The sequence below is a fragment of the Triticum aestivum genome, chromosome 6B (genome assembly GCF_018294505.1).
Source record: "Triticum aestivum cultivar Chinese Spring chromosome 6B, IWGSC CS RefSeq v2.1, whole genome shotgun sequence".
In the NCBI taxonomy this organism is placed as follows: domain Eukaryota; kingdom Viridiplantae; phylum Streptophyta; class Magnoliopsida; order Poales; family Poaceae; genus Triticum; species Triticum aestivum.
The window spans coordinates 67,627,745-67,646,529 of NC_057810.1; the positions used below are offsets into that span (position 1 = coordinate 67,627,745).

General features: G+C 46.0%; 2 protein-coding genes and 1 pseudogene across 2 annotated transcripts; 1 reads left to right on the plus strand and 2 right to left on the minus strand.

Moving 5' to 3' along the window:
* Positions 1-918: 918 nt before the first annotated feature.
* On the minus strand, positions 919-9,499 carry LOC123138825 (uncharacterized). The gene is made up of 2 exons (XM_044558690.1): positions 9,385-9,499; positions 919-1,691 (listed from the first exon to the last, which is right to left on the minus strand). Exons 1-2 carry the CDS (start codon positions 9,497-9,499, stop codon positions 922-924), a joined length of 885 nt encoding a protein of 294 aa, XP_044414625.1. The 3' UTR covers positions 919-921.
* On the minus strand, positions 3,088-18,178 carry LOC123135827 (uncharacterized). The gene is made up of 7 exons (XM_044555058.1): positions 16,916-18,178; positions 15,931-16,761; positions 15,790-15,853; positions 14,948-15,237; positions 13,142-13,286; positions 5,012-5,137; positions 3,088-3,665 (listed from the first exon to the last, which is right to left on the minus strand). The coding sequence occupies exon 1, from the start codon at positions 18,139-18,141 to the stop codon at positions 16,987-16,989; it is 1,155 nt and encodes a 384-aa protein (XP_044410993.1). The 5' UTR covers positions 18,142-18,178; the 3' UTR covers positions 3,088-3,665; positions 5,012-5,137; positions 13,142-13,286; positions 14,948-15,237; positions 15,790-15,853; positions 15,931-16,761; positions 16,916-16,986.
* On the plus strand, positions 10,333-12,122 carry LOC123138826 (L-type lectin-domain containing receptor kinase IX.2-like; annotated as a pseudogene).
* Positions 18,179-18,785: the final 607 nt, after the last annotated feature.

Sequence of the window (18,785 nt, forward strand, 5' to 3'; positions counted from 1 at the left end):
ACCAGCAGTCCAGTTTAGTCTGATGGTGGATCTTGGCATAATTGCTTACCAAAGCCATTATTTAATGGATTGCTAACATAGCATTTTGCTGTGGAATGCCTGTATTTAATCAGGTGTTTTCTTTGGTGGGCACCCTTGCGAATCACAAGTTAAAGCTTCGCTGATCGGAGCTGGCATGTTTAGGCCATGGAAACAAGATCCATGTTAGTGGGTCAGCGTGTTACCCACAATTTCATATCTGGCAAGAAATGAGTTTTTGTTGTGTGCCGTGTCCACCCTATTTTTTCTGATGTTTTCGTACAACCTTATTTTTGGTGAAGTTTGGAATAAACATATAAAGCATTGGTTGTTCTTTGTGTTCTGGGAATTAATATACGGAAAAGAACAAAGACTTTGCACACTGGCAAGTTTGGATTAGGTCTTGCTCAGATTATTGTTAATTCTGTAGAGTAAATGTTTTTTGTTATTATTTTGCCTTAAATGCTTAGATGATATAGATGTCGACAATTTTAAAATTTGAGCACAAATTTGGACTTTGTTGTATGAAACCAGAAATATAATTAATTGTAGTGCCAGACTGCACAACCATGTGGTGGTGGCACTGGAGAATCTGAATAATAAAACTGATTGATTCTGCAAACTACTACAAGTTGGGACCGTGTGACTTTGATCTGGCTTGTTTCATGCATAAGGGACAAGATCCACTAACCAAGGTTATCAAAATTAAGTATACTGGGATCACAAGCACATCTTCAAGTATGAAATGGTCAAATGGATCAAAACTTTTGTTTCTCTTGCTATAGTATCATGTACATTTCTACTGTATAGTGTATATATACATAGGGGAAAATTGTATGAAGATCAGCTATTCCTTAAAAGGCGGATGCCAATCGAAGGGTGTCAAGAGTGTCCTGGAAGTATCTATGAGCTAAGGATGTTGAGTAGAGAAACTCTGCTCTGGACAAATTTCCTGAACAGATGTCCTGCTCCGCTCTCAAGATCTCCGATACTGCACTCTAACCCCAACAATTGCTCCTCCTTGCAAACAACTGACTTCTTTTTGTGAAATGCCTTGGAAACAAGAGACTGTTTAGGCATTTCAATTTGCTTCGACAAGAGATGGAGTGTGGACTCCAGCAGAGAGACAGAGATCTCTCTGGCCTTGGCCAAGAGCATGACCATCCCGCAATCTGCCGAAATCTTCTTCGTGGTCTTCTTGAAATGATTCTTGGCCTTCTTCGCCAAGCGGGTGTAAGATTGGATACTGGCTTGAGCAGTCGCATCATCCCCTTTCCTTAGAGACAGTTGCAGCTCTTGGATGATGGCCTTCATCTCGGCGAAGATCTCTTGCATGGTGCCACATAGATCTAGCAGCTCAAGAGAACCGTCCATTTCTCCATCCAACACCGTCCTCTGCTGGTAGGCACAGACTTGGCTGCTTGGAAGGCAGATGATCTCTTCGACGCCATTATAGATGTTTCCAAGCCTCCTCAGACCCTCGCACATCATGCCGATGGTCGTGGAGGAACAGATGCTTGCCTCTAGGCTCAACATCTGTTCTTCAATCTCGGTCTCGGTGGGGTGAGGCCTAGAAGGCAAACTTATCGATCTTAGGTGGAACGTGGAAAGCCATGTCTGATCTTGAAGCTTTTCTCTATTTTGTGGTCGAGGAGAGGAGCAGAAAAGAAGAGCTTATAGCTTATGTTTCTACCATTCTGGTGACGCCTATTTATACAGAAGGTATGTTTACAGCTGTATTGTAGCATCTGAGTGGTAGACATGAAGAATCATGCCATTAGATCTCCCAGATGCTGTCTGCTGTGCCTTGAGATCTGCCAGAAGCATAGAGATCAAAACACTAAAGTCGTCTCATGTCTGCTACATTTTTTTATTGTGCCTGGTGTCCTCGAGAAGAACCATCACATTGTCATGTTCCACTTATTGGCAGCAATGACAAATTAAGAGGGGCATAGTTTGGTGGTGGATCTTGACATAATTGCACGCTGAAGCTATTATCTAGTGGAATGCTGTTGGCTACCGGCATGTTCTTCATTTAATCAGCTAGTTTTTCTTTTGATGGATACTTGTGATAACCACGGCGGGTGCCTCATAATTTGGAGCTGGCATTTTTATGTATCGGAAAACAAGATCCAATGCGCCTTTTATTTTGTTCAACATTTTGTGCCCATCTTTTCAGTTATATCATATCAAACCATGACATAAACGAGGTTTTGAATTGTGCCCTTGCTCATCAATCTCTTTTCAATGTTATGCAATGCTATTTCTTTTTGGTTATACTAATTGATTCTCAAACATCATTGTGGGTGAAGTTTGCCATCCTAATAGATTTTTTTTTTCTTTTTGAGGTTATTTCTGTTGCTAGCCAAATTGTTCAGTTCTACGACTGAGGTCACTAGCCAAATGGCATAGATGCTAAAAGAATCCTGTTTGCTAGTAATTTTGAAGCTTTCTGCCGGTATACCATGTCTCGTAGTAGTTTGTAATGTTGGCACAAATGTAGTTACATAATAATTTGTTGCGCTGTGTAACGTTCTTCCCTGCCCGTTTGGGTGTGTGTACTGTGTCTCTTCTACCTTCTCAATGGAATGAAAAATAAAGCTTTTGCGTTTTCTCAACAACAAAAGAAGGTAGAATATGCTGCTTATTTTTTAGTTAGTGTTTTACCCAGGTCGGGTCATTGGTATGATGTAGTACAATTTAGAGCACACTTTAAAATTCTGCACCACGTAAAGAAATGGAGTAATCTCCAATGGGTTAGTTTGGGGGGTCGAATTTCTACAAGATTACATTGTTTTACAGTCTGTTTAAAGGATGGTCATTCCTTTCTTCTCTTCTCTTCTGTTTAAAGGATGGTCATTCCTTGGCTGAAATGGCGGCAATTAGAAGATTGGAGTATTTGTTACATTATGTATCTGGCAAATACTCCCAGCAAGAAATCAGGGCATTTGCAATTGCATATTAACTGCAGCCTACGGGTGCGGGAGAAAGTGAATTAGTGATGTATATGTAGCACATATACTGACAGAATGTAAAATGAAACCAAACAAGTGGAGATCTCGTAGTTGCAAAATCAACATGTTTCTTAGACAAATAAATGGTTCTATTTCGTAAGTAGAGCGTACTTTTGTTGCACTACAAGCACCCAGAATTGTTTTTAGTCATAAAGAGTGGGTGTGCACTGTTGGGGGTGATGCCGGACCAATCCCAACATGGAAGTATAAAAAAAAAACCTATACATAAACATAAGTCTCAAATATCCTTCATGTTGAGCGCCGTGGAGTGCAGCGGAGTATTCTGAAAGGTGTGCAACTTCTGAAGGAGATAGAACTCAGATTCGTACCTGGTCTGGTCCATGGTTGCCTGGAGGGTGTTACCCGACAGTCAAGTAGTCATGCCAGTGCCAATCTCCCTACTGAAGTTGGCGAGTTGCCGTGCTCATGGAGGCAGTGACTGAAACGTGGGGCACAAGATCGATTCGTCAAACTTTTGCAGCAGAGGATGTTCCCGTGGTCCTCGTCATGCCGATATTTGAACAGAGTGAGGATTTGGTCCTGGGAACCACTTGGCACACAAAACTTGAGCGCATGATGTATCTCGCACCTTGATGATTCGCCAGCCTTGTCACCTGAAGTTTCACCCTGTGACTGGAAGCGAACCAGGATGGAATCAAGTATTGACAAGGTACAACAGACACAAAAGTGAAGGGTTCAAGCAAAGATGATCCAGAGAATAGCAGTACACTCTTGGGGATTACCACAAAGCTATAACTAGAAGCTCGGTGAGTTAGTCCATGGGTTTTGATGGGATTTTGTTTATGACAATGTCATAAGTGAGCAGACCTACCCTCTGTGGCTCACCGTATGAATGTTTCAAAAGCAAATGTTATCAACATCCAGTCTAGTACCTTCAGCAAAAGCATAGGGATTAACAGTCGCTGCTAAGATACATAGGAAGATCTTCCCGTTGTTAGTGTTCGTGGAAAAGAGTCAATTGCCATCCTTTGAAACCAATCTCCTACCATAAAAAAATGCTAATATTTCCACTGTTGAAACCAATTCGACCAAGGTGTAGCTTACATATAGCATGAAGATAAAACTAGGACTCTTGCGTGGAAAACATGAAAACTGTTCCCAGCCAACAAAAACTATTCATAGGACTGTAATTTGAATATCTAGCTTATAAGCATTCTCGGTTTACAGAATGGTATGGTTCCATAGAAAACTACTGGAGGCCATTACCGCCACCGAAATAGTTTCCATTATCTGTTGGATGATTTGATGATATCGCATTATCAAGCTCTAAGCTGACAAGCTCTGAATCATGCATAGCAAAAAAAAAAGTTCCAAATCGTTTTTTTACAACAAATTTCTAGGTGCATTTATTTTACAAACGGAATGATGAATGGTGCCTAAGTTTCTTCCATGTTATAGTCACCGCTGATGCTTGCAAATACACCAAAGATGTCAGGCAAGTGCTATGACAGAAATAGCACCAAAAACTACTGTATAGCTATTTTAACAAAAGAAAAATATAGCTAAATTATCTTGATTTCTACATGTATACTTGTTAAAAAACATCATAGCTAACCGGGGCAGTTTTTTTGCTTCCGTTTTTCTGTTCTCAGCCGTGTCAGGTGGAAACAAATATACAGATAGGAACTTTCACAGATTCCTTTGGCGACAACAGGCAGGAAAAGTACTCTTCCAATGCCTATGAAACCTACACTGCTGCATGACAGGCTCCTCAACGAAGGCCAAATATAGAGTTCTTATATTGTTCAATCCTCTGTTCTACACATACATTCTATCATATTCCTACATTTTGCACATTTTTCCTATCTTGTGAACCAACGGAGCCCTAATGGTGGGAACTACGCAAACTCGCCCGTCAACGTCAATGTCATCACAACCACCCTGAGGAAACTTCAGTCAAGATCAGAGGGCAACCAAATTTGCATAAAATAATTGAAGGCCAAGGTCCTGTTAATTACCTGATATTACATAAAGTTCATATCGGGAACATGCGGCTACTAAAGCAGTCCACAAGAAATAGCAGCTGGTGGTCGTGTGCCCGGCCCACAGCCCACAGACTTGCACCCTGGTTTCCATCTTTCAAACTATTATATAGCAAAGTTAGCAACTGGTACAATTAAGTGGAGGCTCAGAATAAAACAACTTGGAAAGCTAGCACAAGGATGGCAGTAGTGCATGAATGCCTTCACTAACAGGCAGGAAGATTCTTGCCACCTACTTAAATTCAGACATGACTCGGATGAGATACATGTACCCAAATGATTAATCCAAAGGTAATTTAGTCGTGTATTTTTTTATATATACAATATATATGCCACAAGTTCACACTCCTGAGCTCACAACACCTCAGCGATAGCTAGACAGACAAAGCCATGTTTCCTGCAAGCAATGGAGCGCCGCAGTAGCAGCTTCTTCCCATCATCATCCTCTACGCCGGCTGCTTCCTCCTCCTCGCTGCTCGATGCTCCTTGACATGTCGCCGCTGCAACGCCGCCACCCATCTCCTTTAGCTTCAACTTCGCCAACTCATCCTCATGCGACCCAAAATACCTCAATTTCTCGGGTGACGCGGCCGTGAACGGCAGCTTGGTCAACCTTGCAGGCAACTCCTTGCAGCAGTGACTACCGGCGACCGCGGCTTAATGTCGTATGGGCCCCCGTCGTCGTTGTATGACAACAACACCCATGAGGTGGCGAGCTCATGCATGGATGGCTTCACAGGCATACGCAGACCAGATGACTTCACGGGCATCTTCGTCAAGAAGGGACACCATCAAAGATGCATTATGAGGGTCATACACATCTTTGAGTCCCTACATTCGGCAAATTTCCATTGGCTCAACTCCGCAAATGTGGTGCTTTTGCCCAAAGAGGGTGCGGAGGGCATCTCCAACTACAAAACCATTAGTCTCGTCTATGCTATCGATATTATTGCAAAGGTGCTATCCATCAGCCTTGGCCCCCGCATGGATGCCCTGGTCTCCAACGCGCAAAGTGCATTCATCAAGAGGGGAAGGATTCACGATAACTTTATGTACGTCCGAACTTTGCCCACTGGTTGCACAAGTGCGGGACCCCCACCGTACTCTTCAAGCTTGACATTCGCAAGGCCTTTGATTCGGTTAAGTGAGAGTACATCCTTGATCTTCTACAAAGGAAAGGCTTCCCGACCAAGGTTCGGAATTGGATCATCGTGCTTTTCCGCACATCTTCATCGTGGATCCTCTTGAATGGTGTGCTTGGCCATCCCATGGTGCATAGTAGGGGGCTTTGCCAAGGCGATAAACTTTCGCCTCTCATGTTCGTCATTGCTGGAACTAGCAACTCCGAAGGGTCTCCTTCACAAGATTCATGGGAGAGGTGCTAGGGTGAGAACCTCCCTATATGCGAACAAAGCGACTATGTTCATAGCTCCTATCAAGAGGGATATTGATAACATCGCGACTATTTTAAAGGGGTACAACAAGGTGACTGGTCTTGGCACCAACTTCCAAAAGAGCTCAGTGGTGCCCATTCGATGCAACCAACTCAATTTGGGCCACATTCTGCAGAGATTGTCGGCAACTAGAGCTTCGTCCCCCTTGAGATATCTGGGTCTTCCTCTCCCGGTATGGCGACTCAAGAAGGTGGACCTTCACTTCCTTGAAGACAAGGTGGCCGGAAAACTCGTGACGTGGCCACACAATGCTAGTCAAGTCCGTCGTCACTTCCCAGGTGGTCTACTTTATAACACCACTTGTCGTCCTGCCGAAAACACTCCTCAATGTTAACAAGCTTCAGCGAGCTTTTCGTTGGTTCGACTCGAACAACACTACTAGTGCAAAACGCAAGGTGAATTGGGAGGCGGCCTGTCGGCCACTCGAATATGGAGGCTTTGAGGTGCTCAAACACCGACAAAATCGCCAGGGCCTTGAGGTTGCGTTGGTCATGGTTTGAATGGAAGGAGCCGGGGAACTTGCGGGTTGGTATGGGAAACCCTTATGATGAGGATGACCTTGATTTCTTCTATGCCTCCACCACCATCACGGTGGAGAATGGCGAAAAACACCGTTCTGGGACTTACCATGGCTCCTCGGACGAAAACCAGAAGACATTGCCCCTCTCATTTTCAAGGCATCAACAAGAAAAGATTGGAAGTTGCGTGAGGCCCTCACGAAGAATGCTTGGATTTAAAAGATCGAACCATCCACAATTGTTTCCGTCGACCACATAAGGGAGTTCTTCACAATTTGGATGCTTGTGCATGACTTCCATCTTGATGAGCATACCAAGGACGACATCGTGTGGAAACACTCGACAAACGGGCTCTACTCAGCGGCTTCCACCTGCAAGGCGCAATTCTTTGGTATGACCCTCTCCCCTATGGAACAGATGGTTTGGAAAGTTTGGGCTCCGCTAAAAGTCAAGTTCTTCGCTTGGTTAGCCATACAAGGCCGAATTTGGACCACCCATAGACTGGCCAAGCAAGGCTGGCCAAACTGTGGCCTTTGTCCTCTTTGCAAGAGGGATCGTGAAGCTAGAGCACATCTCTTCTCCAAGTGACGTTTTACAATTTAGCTATGGAACTTGGTAATCGAGAAGCTTGGTCTCGACCACATGTACACTTCTATACTTAGCACTTGGAGGATTCCATCAAGTCTTGGTGGGCTAATAGGACCGAGTTGAACATCCCCAGCTAGATGGCCATGACTTCTCTCACAATGCTTGTATCTTGGACAATTTGGAAGACAAACTCCCACGTCTTCTATAACAAGAGTGCACTGCTGGTGATCTTGCTAAACACCATTTTAGCCAAAGCCAATCTTTGGAGCACCGCAAGGGCTAAGAAGCTAGGCACTTATAGCGCGAGAGTAATCACCATGTGTTGTATGAGAGTCGGTTGTAAAACAAACTAACTCTATTCTCCCCTTAATAGAAGAGGCAAATCTTATGTCTCCGTTTCAAAAAAGCTCATGCATGGATACCCCAAAGGGGATGCCATGGCCTTCTTCCTCGTCGGCTAGCCATCGGCGCTACCGTCAGACTTGGCCGGTGATGCCTTCGGCCTCATAAATAAGAAAGAGAGCATCACCTACGACCCGTACCAATTCGTCGCCATGGAGTTTGACACGTGCAACAGCACCTTCGATCCACAGGAAACCATGGACAACATCGGCAACGACATCAGCTCCTTCAGACACTCGGTTAACATGACAAGCCTACCCAGCTTCAACCTGGATGGGACCATGACAACATCCATCAATTTTAACATCACCCAGATGCTGGTCGGTAGACTGCACTTCGATGGCTAAAATAGCCTAGACATGACCTGCAACAAAAACAGCCCACGCCCTGGCGGCAACAACTACAGTTAGAACGCATCATCATCCTCCACCGGCAGACCACTCTGCCAACTATGTGTGAAGATAAACCATGAGGTAACTGAGTGTTGGCACCGTTTTATTAAAATTATCTTCTCAACGAACGCCATGTGGCTGCTGCTCTTCGGGAACAAGGAGAAGGAAACATGGTGTCGTATGTTGACTTCGCGCTTGAGAAGCTTGCCATCTGCAAGAAGTATTTCGACAACAACCAAGTACACACTGCCGCAAGCGGTGGACGTATGAACATCCATCACATTGGTCAAGCCTCAATTAGTTCCCAACTGATGTTCTATTAAAAGATGTTCTCCACATTCCACAAGGCAATAAGAATCTTGCTTCTATGTCTTGCTTAACAACCCATAACAATGTATTCTTTGAAACACATCCTAAATATTATTTTTATAAAGGATCAGGCAACAAGGGAACTCTTCCATCGCGGTAGATGCATTGGAGGACCTTACCCCATCACATCAGGAGCATTTAGTCATCAAAAGCGTCGTCGTCAAGCCCTCCTTGGCAGGATGGCATCAAAGAGTAGGACATCCGCCATCAATCATAGTTGAGCAAGTAGTCAATCAAGGCAATCTTCCATTTTCAGGTAGTGAAAATAAAGAGTCTGTTTGTGATGCTTGTCAGTGTGCCAAGAGTCACCAACTCTTTGATGCCATCTTGCCGAGGGCTTGACGACGGAGTAGGCTTGAAGACAACGCTTTCGACTAAATGCTCCTCATGTGATGGGGTAAAGTCCTCTGATGCATCTACCGCGATCGAGTTCCCTTGTTGTCCGATCTTTTAAAAGAAAATATTTAGGATGAGTTTCAAAGAATACATTGTTATCGACTAATAAGCAAGATATAGAAGCAAGCTTTTTGTTGGCTTATGGAGCGTGGAGAACATCTTTTAATGGAAGATCACGTTTAAAAATAGGGCATTAATTGAGGCTTGACCAATGTGATGAATGTTCATACCTCCACCGCTTGCGGCGGTGTCTACTTCGTTGTTGCTGAAATACTTCTCGCGGATGGCAAGCTTCTCAAGCTCACCTGTGATGTGGTCGGTCACCCCGGAGTAAGCATACCACATCGTGGTTCCTTGTTCCTGGAGAAAAGCAGCTACATGGCGTTCGTCGGGAACATAATTTTCATCAAACGATGCCAACACTCAATTACCTCATGGCTTGGCTTCTTGCATAGTTGGCAGCATGGTCTACCGGTGCAGGAGGATGATGTGTTCCTGATTCTAGCCGGGCATGTGTTGTTGTTGCCACGCCCATGCACACCGCTATTACAGCCATGTCTTGGTGACCACGGCCTGGGCTGCCACTGCCACAGCCACGAGCCGCAGCGTTGGCAGAAGACTGTTGTACGTGCATCCCTTGGGAAAGGTTGAGTTGTGCCTCAAAGCTCATCAGATGGCTGTAAAGCTCCAAGGGTGTGACAAGCTCGACGCGGACAAGGGCTGAGACCACAAAGTTGTACTCAAGGTCCAGACCTAAGCGGACATAGGAGATGATCTCCTGGTTGGAGAGGGGCGCGCCAGCGAGAGTGATCTCATTAGAGAGCATCTTGATTTGGGTAAGGTACTCCGTCATGCTGGAGTTACCCTTCTGAAGGTTGACAAGCGCGATCCTGGTGTTCACGGACTGGGCTCGCGTCTGGGCAGCGAACGTGGCATGGATAGCGCTCCACACATCGGCCTAAGTCTGCAGCGTGACGACCTAGGCAAGCACTTCACAGGACAGGTAACCCATTAGATAGCCTTGTACATGTTGCTGCTGAGCGTACCAGATCGCGCACGCATAGTTGACGACCTGCTCTTCCTTCCCGTCGGTGGTGACGATGATGGTGACGTGCGACGCTGGGCTTGCTGCGTTGAGGAAGTGGTCCATCTGTGCGCCCTTAATATGGGGCAACACGATGGCCTTCCATAGGAGGAAGTTTGTCCTCGTGAACTTCTCTTACAGTGGTGGATCGAGGGACACAATGTTGGTGCTGGAGGAGGGAGCAAAGGTGGCAGATGAAGGTTGGGAGGTCAAGGCACTCATGGTGCTGGCGAACGCGAAGGCGGTGGTGCCGGTCATGATTTCTCTCAGGAGCTTGGCAAGATGTGATATATGATCTTATGAAGAAGCAACTCTGGTACCATGTAAATATTATGGGAAGCATATCTCCTGCCGTAGCAGGCCACGGGTATTTATAGACTGAGGCGATCAGCCAGCCATGGCATACAAGTTGAGGACGATCGCTGAGGATGCGTCCAGATACATGGGAGATTGAGAGGAGATCAAAACTGTTTAACTAAATTCTATCTCTACTCTATCTATCTGTCTAACAAGCTCGCAGTTGCCCCACCTGGAAACGTTATTCCCACCAGATGTGGCAGTAGGGTTCTCTGCAGCCACTGGCATAGGTGTGGAGCTCCATGAGATATTGTCATGGTCCTTCAACTTCACGCTTGCTCCCAAAGAACAACTACCGATATCGATATGTATGTGCTCATCTTGAGTAGGGCAGTAACTTTTTACAACCTTGCACAAAGATTTAGGGGGTTATTTCACAATCCGGGTGTGTGTTATCCGCTACGTGTCTAACTGCAGCAGGGATTGCTGGAGGAGCTTCTGTGTTCCTGCTCGTGGATTCATTCATTCTATGATGATTTATGCGGAGACGAAGGTGTAATTCCCTCATGGTTTCAGGGCTGGCCCTAAGCAATTCTGGTACCGGGACTTGGCTCGCCCAACCAACAACTTCTCCATGGAGAGGAAGCTCGGAGAGGGGCGACTTTGGCGCGGTGTACTGGGGAACAGGCCTCAAGGTCGATCATGATGGATGATAGCAGCAGGTTGCTGTCAAGGAGCTCTTGAAGGGTGCAAGCCAGGAGGAGCCAAGGACTTCCTCACGAAAGTCAACACATTAGCAACACCAAGCATAGGAATCTGGTCAGGTTGCAAGGCTGGTGTGGCAGAAGCAGATGGCACTTGATGTGCTGGTGATGCAGCCTGAAGCAGCTGGATGATCATAGGCTCTTCCTTGTCTACGAATTGATGCCTTAGGTGATCTCGACCATCACCTACATGACAAGGACACGGCAGTTCTGCGATGGCCAACCAGGTACAAAATAGTGAAGCGGATAGGATTGGCTCTTGTCTACCTCCACCACAAGTGTGTGTCGTACATCCTACACAGAGATATCAAGCCAGGCAATGTAGACTCCTGGATGATGATTACAATGCAAGCTCGCCGACTTCGGGCTACCAAGGATTGGCAACAAAAACAACTCCTCACGGGTGACCACCACCGTAGGGACCGATGCGTACATGGATCCCAAGTTAAAAATATAAGGTGATGTCAAGTTCAACAGGAGCACCAATGTCTATAGCTTCGTGCTCATTCTACTGGAGATCGCGTGCGGGTGGCGCAACTCCAAGATGGAAGTATGGGATCTCTATAAAAGAAGCGGCCCCATGATCGATGAGAGTTCGAGAGGGAACTTCCATGGGGAGCATATGACGATGGTGGAGGCCGCTGCTGACGAGAGGTTGGGAGGCGACTTTGATATGGAGCAGATGCAGCGTGTACTTGTCATCGGCCTTTGGTGTTCCCTCCCCAACAATGCAGAGCGACCTTCCATGCTGGAAGCAATGCAACTACTGGAAAAAGACGAGTTGCCTCACCTTACATCCTCGGCCACCACCACTTGTATTTAGTCTGATCATTATTAGCCAACATTTGAAATAATGCTATTGGGCAAACGCCCACTGGGGGAGTTCCCAGCAAAAGCACCAACAAGGCACATGCCTTAGATCCTGATCAAGCGATGACAATTTTTCTGGAAAAAAAATGGCTTCAAAAGTAAACCTGTCAGGCAAAACGTTGCCACTCCCCAGCGAACACCCCCCCCCCCCCTCCTCTTCAACTAAACTTGCCCCCCCTCCCCAAGAACTAAATCTATCAGGCAAAACATTCGCTTTTGCCATCTTTCCTGACGAACGTTTGTTAGCTAACAAGGTCCAATATAAATACCACTGCAAAATAGGGTTAATTCCATAGGAAATTTTTCAAGGCAATTTCGTTAGTCGCCTTTCAACATCTGCTCATATGAGAGAATCCCTTGGCCCTCCTCGGGCGACACAAAGAACCAGGACCTGTAACTAGAAGGCACGTCTTGGTCTTGTCACAAAAAAAAGGGCAACCTGGTGCATGTAGCTCCCGCTTGCGCAGGGTCCAGGGAAGGGTCCGACCACTTTGGGTCTATAGTACGCAGCCTTTCCCTACATTTCTGTAAGAGGCTGTTTCCAGGACTTGAACCCATGACCTCATGGTCACAAGGCAGCAGCTTTACCACTATGCCAAGGCTCCCCTTCTACGTCTTGGTCTTGTCACAGACAGAAAGAATTGGGATGGAATCAAGTCTTGACAAGGTACAAGAACACAAAGATGAAGGATTCAAATAAAGATGGTCCAGAGAATAGCACTGCAATCGAGGGACTAACATAAGGCCGTAATTAGGAGAAGCTTGGTGAGATAACCCATGGATTTTGAAGGAATCGTTTTATTAAAAAATATCATGAGTGGCCAGAACCGCCCTTCTCTACTGCCTATATGGCTGACAGTATGCATAAGAATCAATATGTATAGACTATAGAGTGCATAGTCCTACTTTATACATACTTACAGCGCAATTTTATGTGTCATTGTTACCAAAAAGAGAGGGGGAAGGGGGTACCTTAGCCAAATGCAGGTTTATGTGTATATCTCCTCTAAGATGCGATCACAGATTGCCATTAAGTTCACTGCCTTCAGATCGAAGATCCTGTCAATTCTTTCTCTCCAAACATGCTGCTAGATCATCATGACAATGGAGGAGAAATCTGCCAGGCGATGTGCAATCATAATGTGCAGGTTTTATTGAAGACACGTAAAATTGCTTAAATATTTAGGTGGGTTGCAAATATTTGGTGTCAGGTAAGTAGCCCCTACAGTTTTCGGTCTACACACAAAAAATAATAATTCAACCATGGCATTGGCAAACACACATACAAAAGCACAGAGATATCATTAGCTCCGAAGGAAAAATACTTATAGAAGGGTACATATACTAATATGTTTTTAAGGCGTCCATAAGGCGTCGCCTAGGCGACGCTTAGGCGTCAGGGCGCCCTGCAAGCTCAAGGCGTCCAGCTTGCCTTAGGTGCATGAGTAAGGCGTCCGCCTTAAGCTTTAAGGCGTCTGAAGCGCTTCTAAGGCGTCTGAAGCGCTTCTAAGGCGTCCAGGTTGGCGCCTTGGTCCATATTGGACGCCTTGAGCTTGCCAGCCAGACAGGGAAGCAGTTTTAGGCTGGAAAAAGAGATGCTGTTGGCGCCAACGGGTAAGAGGGGGGAAAGAGAGAGAAACAGCCCCCAATCCACACGCACCTCCTCCTCCTTCTCTAGCTCCTCTCCTCCAGCAGATCTGCTCCCTCCTCTGCAGCAGATCCTCTCCAGCAGCTCCTCCTCCTCTCCAGTAGCTCATCCTCCTCCTCTTCAATACAACAACAACCAGCAACAGGCAACAGCAAGGAGCCAACTGCCAAGATATACCTCCCCCATCCTCTACTCCTCTCCCTCCCCCTTCTCCCCCACCCTCCTCTGATCCATTTCTTCCATGTTCAGTTGTTCATTGCTTGCTGCTTTTGAGTTGTTCATCCTGCCTTGCTGGTTGCTCACTGCTTTGTGCTAGCTTCTTTGCTGGTTGCTCACTGCTTTGTGCTAGCTTCTTTGCTGGTTGCTCACTGCCTCTCTTATAGTGGTTAGTGGATGCCTGGATGGTTAGAATAATGCATGATTACTATTGGGGAGAAGAGAAAGTGCAAAGAAGATGGATGCTATATGGGCTCTACAACCAGCAGCAAGTGCAAGATGTGTAGTGTGTATGCCTAGTTGCCTACCAAGTTCTACTTCATTCTACTGCTCAGAACTCTCTAAGGCGTCCGCCTTGCCTTATGCCTTACCGCTTAGGCGGTGAGGCGCCCCCCCAGCGCCTTGCCTCGCCTTACCGCCTTAAAAACATAGTATACTATGCATTAATCATGTTATTAATACACAAAGGATAACAGTAAGTAAAAATATACTTATAGAGCATGTCTGAGTAGTATGTGCATATGGCAGCTATGATACTCGAAGCAAAATAGTAGTAACAGAAACTATTTACAGGGCCATGCACAACATGACTATGGATAGCATGAAGATAGAAGTAGGGCTGTGTTACGTGGAAAACATGAACACTATCCATAGGGCCAAACTTTTGAGTATTTAGCTTAGAGGCATAATCACATGATGAAATTATTCCCAAGAATCAGATGATTTTTTTAATGGCATTGTCTTGCTAAGGTTACTTAAACAACTACGAAATGGGCATCAAACCCAATGGAAACCAAGATATACTGATGTGAAGCTTTTCAGAACTTAACACTGAACATCTAAGGTAGATATCTAATATATGGATGCAAAGGAAATACAAAAGGCAATTTCAGCACCGGAAGTTTTGGAAATACCAAGTGATGCATTCTTTGGAGAGTTGACGCAGACACATAGCCATTTACCGATGTACATCAAACCCAATGGAAGCCAAGATATATTGTCCAGGGTTTAGATTTTGGCAGTTCATATATTTCATCCTACGCTTCATACCTCACCAAATATCTATGTTACAGATATGAGCAGTCTTAAGCCAATCAAAGACATTATCCTTTCGGCACCTCTTGCTGAGCTTAGGGTTGCAAAATCCAGATCATTTCATACTTGATATATGTAAGAATTCCATAGAGCTCCGATTCGCCACTTGCTGGGTCAGGCATAAGAAACAATTAAATTTTCATGACAGACTAATAAGAACCGCAAACAATTAGAATTTTGAAAGAGCTTGCAAAAGAGTTCACAACAATAGGCATCTATATCATGGATGCAGAATTTAATAAGAACCGCAAACAATTAGAATTTAAAAAGAGCTCACTGATCAGGCTATTAATCAATAAAACTAATGTGCGTAACTCTAAACTAAATGGCATAAAAGGTACTAAGAACTACAGTATGACTATTTTAACACAACAAAATGGATAGGTAAAAATTATCTTGATTTGCACACCTATACTTGTTCAAAAAGCAGCATAGCTCACTGGGGCAGATCCATTTATTGCTTCTATATTTCTGTTGTCAGTTGTGTCAACTGCAAACAAATATACAGCTAGGAAGTTTTACAGGTTCCTTCTGCAGCAAGAGGCACAAAAGCAGTTCGCCGATGACAAATAAACCTACATTGCATGATAGGTTCACAAACAAAATGAGCCTATCCTGTTGGTGAGCCTATCCCATAAGGTCAAATATAGTTGAAAATCACCTGAAGCAGATTATGTTACTTCAAAATCAGAGTGGCTTTCGTTGGCGGCTGATGCTTGACAAACCTACACTGCAGGATAGGCTCATCAACAAAGTAGCCCAATATTTATAGTTGAAAACCAGCTGAAGCAGATTATTGTACTTGAAAAGTACAGAGAATAGCTCACTGATACTCTCAATTCACTTGCTGAATGGCCTGATCTCGTACTGTCTTAGCTCCAATACATCTTTCATGCGTTTTAACAGGGGAGAACTTTGACTCATTGATTTCAAAAGAATGACATCTCATGATTTTTAACAGTAGACCAGATACCCATCTTGCATCATTAAACACAATCAAAACAAAGAATTCCATCAGTAGACACATCAATTTGCCACTTATGCTAGGATGGACAACAAGCCTAAGGTGATAGTTTGTACAACAACTTACAGCTTAGCTGAAAGCAACAATTTGGTCTGAAATCCGTAACTTGATGAAATTCATTTTGTGAACTGACAGTTTTGCAGTAGATATGATAAGACTAATTCAAGACTAGTAGATAGATATTATAAGAGTAATTAATGCCATCTCCACTGATTTAATTCTGAAGATTAAGGGCAGATATAAATTATAAAAAAATCAGTTGTTAATCATACTTTAGAGCCAAATAGGTTAGTTGTTCAATATTTAAACATTCCCAGCAAAAGTATGGTCAAGTACAGGATTTAGGAATTTGAAGAATACAAGGAAAGAAATCAGAAGGCAGGCAATAAACATAGACCCGGTAGAAATATATCTTCTAGAAGCATAATCTAAATATTATACACTGAACAATTTTGGGAAAAAAGACGATGAACTGAAAAAGTAACATGCTAGACAAAATTCGGCGTGAAAGCATATCACAACAATGCAGGATAGTTCTTTTGCTTTCTGGTTTTCAGAGTCCTGGTTTCAACAGAAAATTGGTTCCACCCAGACATCCATTTCCGTCATCTGAAACAGAAGAGGGAACCATAAATAATTCCTGGACTTCTTATCTTGAGAGATTGCAGGCAATGCTTTCTTCTCTATCAAATGGCATCAACTCGTGGGGCTTAAGGAATCAACAGATATCCAGTTAGGCAAAGAGCAAAGAAACATAATTTACCAGATTACCACGCAGAGTGAAAACTTTTTCGCGCCATATGCAGCTACCAATTCTCATAGACCGTTCTTGGTTCATGTAAATCTGAAATTAGTCGGCATTTCCCCTCTGCATGCGGCATCATAATCTTCAGCAAGGTTCGGTGCAGCTTCCTTGTGAGGACATATGAACGTCTCCACAAATACTATCTCGGACACCCTGACAATTGTCCCGTAGGTCCAGTGGCGATCTAGCAATCCATTTGCCTTAAGAAACTTTACAACATAGCACCGTGGCTTGACTCGGCCCTCCAGGCTAAGGCAGAGCATTACCGGGCAATGAGCAAGGTACGCCGGTTCCAACCCCATCTCAGAGATAAGAAACTCCGACTTGCTCTGCAGTGTCTGATTGGATTTGGTCAGCATCAGTGGGGCCTTACGAAGAGCAATGCCCACCTCAGCATCCGACCACCTGAATGTGTTCCTTAAGTACTCCACTTTGGCGGCGAGCTTCTCCTCACTAAGGGATTCAACAGCCTTCAACGCCTGCCTGAACGTCCCCGATCCACGGGGCACACCGAGACGTTCCGCGCACGCCACCATCACCTGGACGCGCTCCGGCTTGGCGCTGAGCAGCCATGGCACAGCGAGGCAGAGCTTCGCAATATCGGAAGTGCCTAGCCCGCACTCCCGCAGTAACTCAATATTGGGCTTGACCACCCTCTCTGGATCAGACCAGAGAAAGTACTTGTACTTCTTGAGCCCCCGGAGAAGGCTCTCGGAGGAGCCAAAGAGGGGGAGGTAGTACTCCAGCCCGGAAACGACAGATCTAGAGCGGAAGCTGCGGGGTGCGAGCGAGGCGACGCGCGCGATCTCAGAGCGCGATAGGCCGAGGCCGGTGAGCCCGGCGAGGACGGGAGACAGGGTTCTCTCGACGCCGGCGCAGAGAAACTTCGGGTCACGGGCCACGAGTGCGGCGACGTCGGCGCTGGATAGGCCGAGGCCGGCGAGGAAGGCGAGCACGGCGTCGGGGTTCGTGGGGGATTTGAGGTGGGAGAGCTTGGTGGAGGCCTTGAGGGCCTGCGCTCGGGTGAGGCCACAGGTGTGGACGAGGTAGTCCTCGACGGCGAATTGGGGGCTTGGGGAGACGGCGGGCGCGGCGGCGGAGAGGAGGCGGTGGAGAGAGGGCACGGGATGGGTGGCGGGAGAAGAGAGGAGATGGGTGAGGATGCAGGTTCGGAGGCGGAGCATGGCGCCGGTGCAGGGGACGTCGCCGGCGGCGATGGGGGTGGGGGGGGGGGGGGCTGGGGGAGTGGGGGGAGTGGGGACGGCCGCGGCCTGCTGTTGGTGCGGAGCTCCTGGTCTGGCCTTGTTCGAACAGAGCAGCACGCATCGTCTTGAAAGCCCAGGAATGAGCCCAACTTGAGGCCCAATAGTCCAACTCCATGGCCCAGTATATACACCAAAGAAGCCAACGGCCCCTCAAAAAACAAAACAAAAACAAAGAAGCCAACGGGGAGCGAGCTCGTAAAAAAACAAGGGAAGCCGCTGTGTGTTGGGACCAATTAATTGAAGGGTTCTCCACGAAAGTGTCCGTCCCGTGTGGTGACGGTTAGCGTCCGGTGATTACGGGGGCGATCGCGAGGCGATCGAGATCTGGCGTCCTGTGCATTAGGGTTCCTCGTTCCCGTCGGGCGAAGCCTTGATCTCTCGTTCCCGTCCGATCGTTCGTATTGTTCCCATCCACTCCACCATAGGCCTTCCTCGTGCTCCCTAGGGCGCGGGGTCGTACACCACCACCAACCCTAGGAGGAGACAGTGGCGGAAAGGGGAGGAGACGCGGCGATGGACGGAGTTGCGGGTATGTTGAGGGGGCTGAAGCTGTCAGAGGAGGA

What these genes read in the sequence shown, in the direction of transcription:
- LOC123135827 (XM_044555058.1), bottom strand. Translation starts at nt 18,141, where the DNA reads ATGCTCCGCCTCCGAACCTGCATCCTCACCCATCTCCTCTCTTCTCCC.
- LOC123138825 (XM_044558690.1), bottom strand. Translation starts at nt 9,499, where the DNA reads ATGTGGTATGCTTACTCCGGGGTGACCGACCACATCACAGGTGAGCTT. An exon ending in CACCGCCGCAAGCGGTGGAG is followed by an intron (nt 1,692 to 9,384) that starts GTATGAACATTC and finishes ATAAGCTATAAG; the next exon opens with CTCTTCTTTTCTGCTCCTCT.